Genomic DNA, 902 nt, shown 5'->3' on the forward strand with positions numbered 1-902 from the left:
CATTTCACACTTTCTTAGGTTTGCATCTAATATATTTAAATAGTATATTATTTTTATAAAATTAAAATTTAAAATGTAATATAATATAATATTAATTTACCTGTATCATATCATATTTTCTTGCTTCTCTGCAATTGGTGAAACAATTTCTTCAATATTTTGTGTTGAATCATGTAATCCAGTTTCTTGCATTTGATTAAACAATTCTTCTATATCTTCTTCTGTTTTTAATGAATTTATTTCATCATTTGGTAGACCAATCGATAATAGTCCTGTTCTGGCAGTACAGCCAAACATGGCCTCATAAGGAGATCTTCCAATACCTTAAAAAAAGTACTATTTTTATAATTACCATAAAATAACTGTAGATGAGTCTGGAACAACTATACTATAATTATTGTAGTGCTCTAATACTTCGACAATGCCCTTATTTTTTTTTAACACATATTAATACACCATACATCAAATATTCTAATTATAAGCAAATAGCTATAGTGTTATTGATACCGATTATAATAAAATTAGTAATAATAATCATTGGAGTTACTATAAATACTTTTATTTTACCTGAATGAAGAGCTCGGTTTTTCTGAAACTGAATAAATTTCAAACCAGAGGGCCAATCTGTACTATTTTTTTCTGCCATCCACGTAGCCAACATATCCTCTACATCTCTATTTGCTCGTTCCACAGAACCTTGGCTCTGGCTGTGCCTCGGTTTACCGTGAACAATTTTGACGTCTTCCCACATATTGTGTAGTTCAGTTATAGTGGAATTTACGAATTCACGACCATTATCTGACTGCAAAATAGCTGGTGCGCCAAAGGTCGTGTAAATGTCAAGTAAATTATATGCAATCTCCTCTGCACGTTTACTTTTTAAAGGCCTTAAAATTACGAAT

The 902-nt window shown here is 30.4% G+C and overlaps 1 protein-coding gene across 1 annotated transcript; it reads right to left on the bottom strand.

Annotated features, from left to right (window-relative positions):
* Window positions 1–105: 105 nt before the first annotated feature.
* On the bottom strand, window positions 106–882 carry LOC100573599 (KRAB-A domain-containing protein 2-like). Its single transcript, XM_003243021.3, has 2 exons — window positions 568–882; window positions 106–323 (listed from the first exon to the last, which is right to left on the bottom strand). The coding sequence occupies exons 1-2, from the start codon at window positions 749–751 to the stop codon at window positions 106–108; spliced, it is 402 nt and encodes a 133-aa protein (XP_003243069.1). The 5' UTR covers window positions 752–882.
* Window positions 883–902: the final 20 nt, after the last annotated feature.

Source organism: Acyrthosiphon pisum, chromosome A1 (genome assembly GCF_005508785.2).
Source record: "Acyrthosiphon pisum isolate AL4f chromosome A1, pea_aphid_22Mar2018_4r6ur, whole genome shotgun sequence".
Taxonomy (NCBI): Eukaryota; Metazoa; Arthropoda; class Insecta; order Hemiptera; family Aphididae; genus Acyrthosiphon; species Acyrthosiphon pisum.

Coding starts and splice junctions, on each gene's coding strand:
- LOC100573599 (XM_003243021.3), bottom strand. CDS start 751: ATGTGGGAAGACGTCAAAATTGTTCACGGTAAACCGAGGCACAGCCAG. Junction 324..567: donor AAACCGAGCTCTTCATTCAG/GTAAAATAAAAG, acceptor ACTTTTTTTAAG/GTATTGGAAGATCTCCTTAT.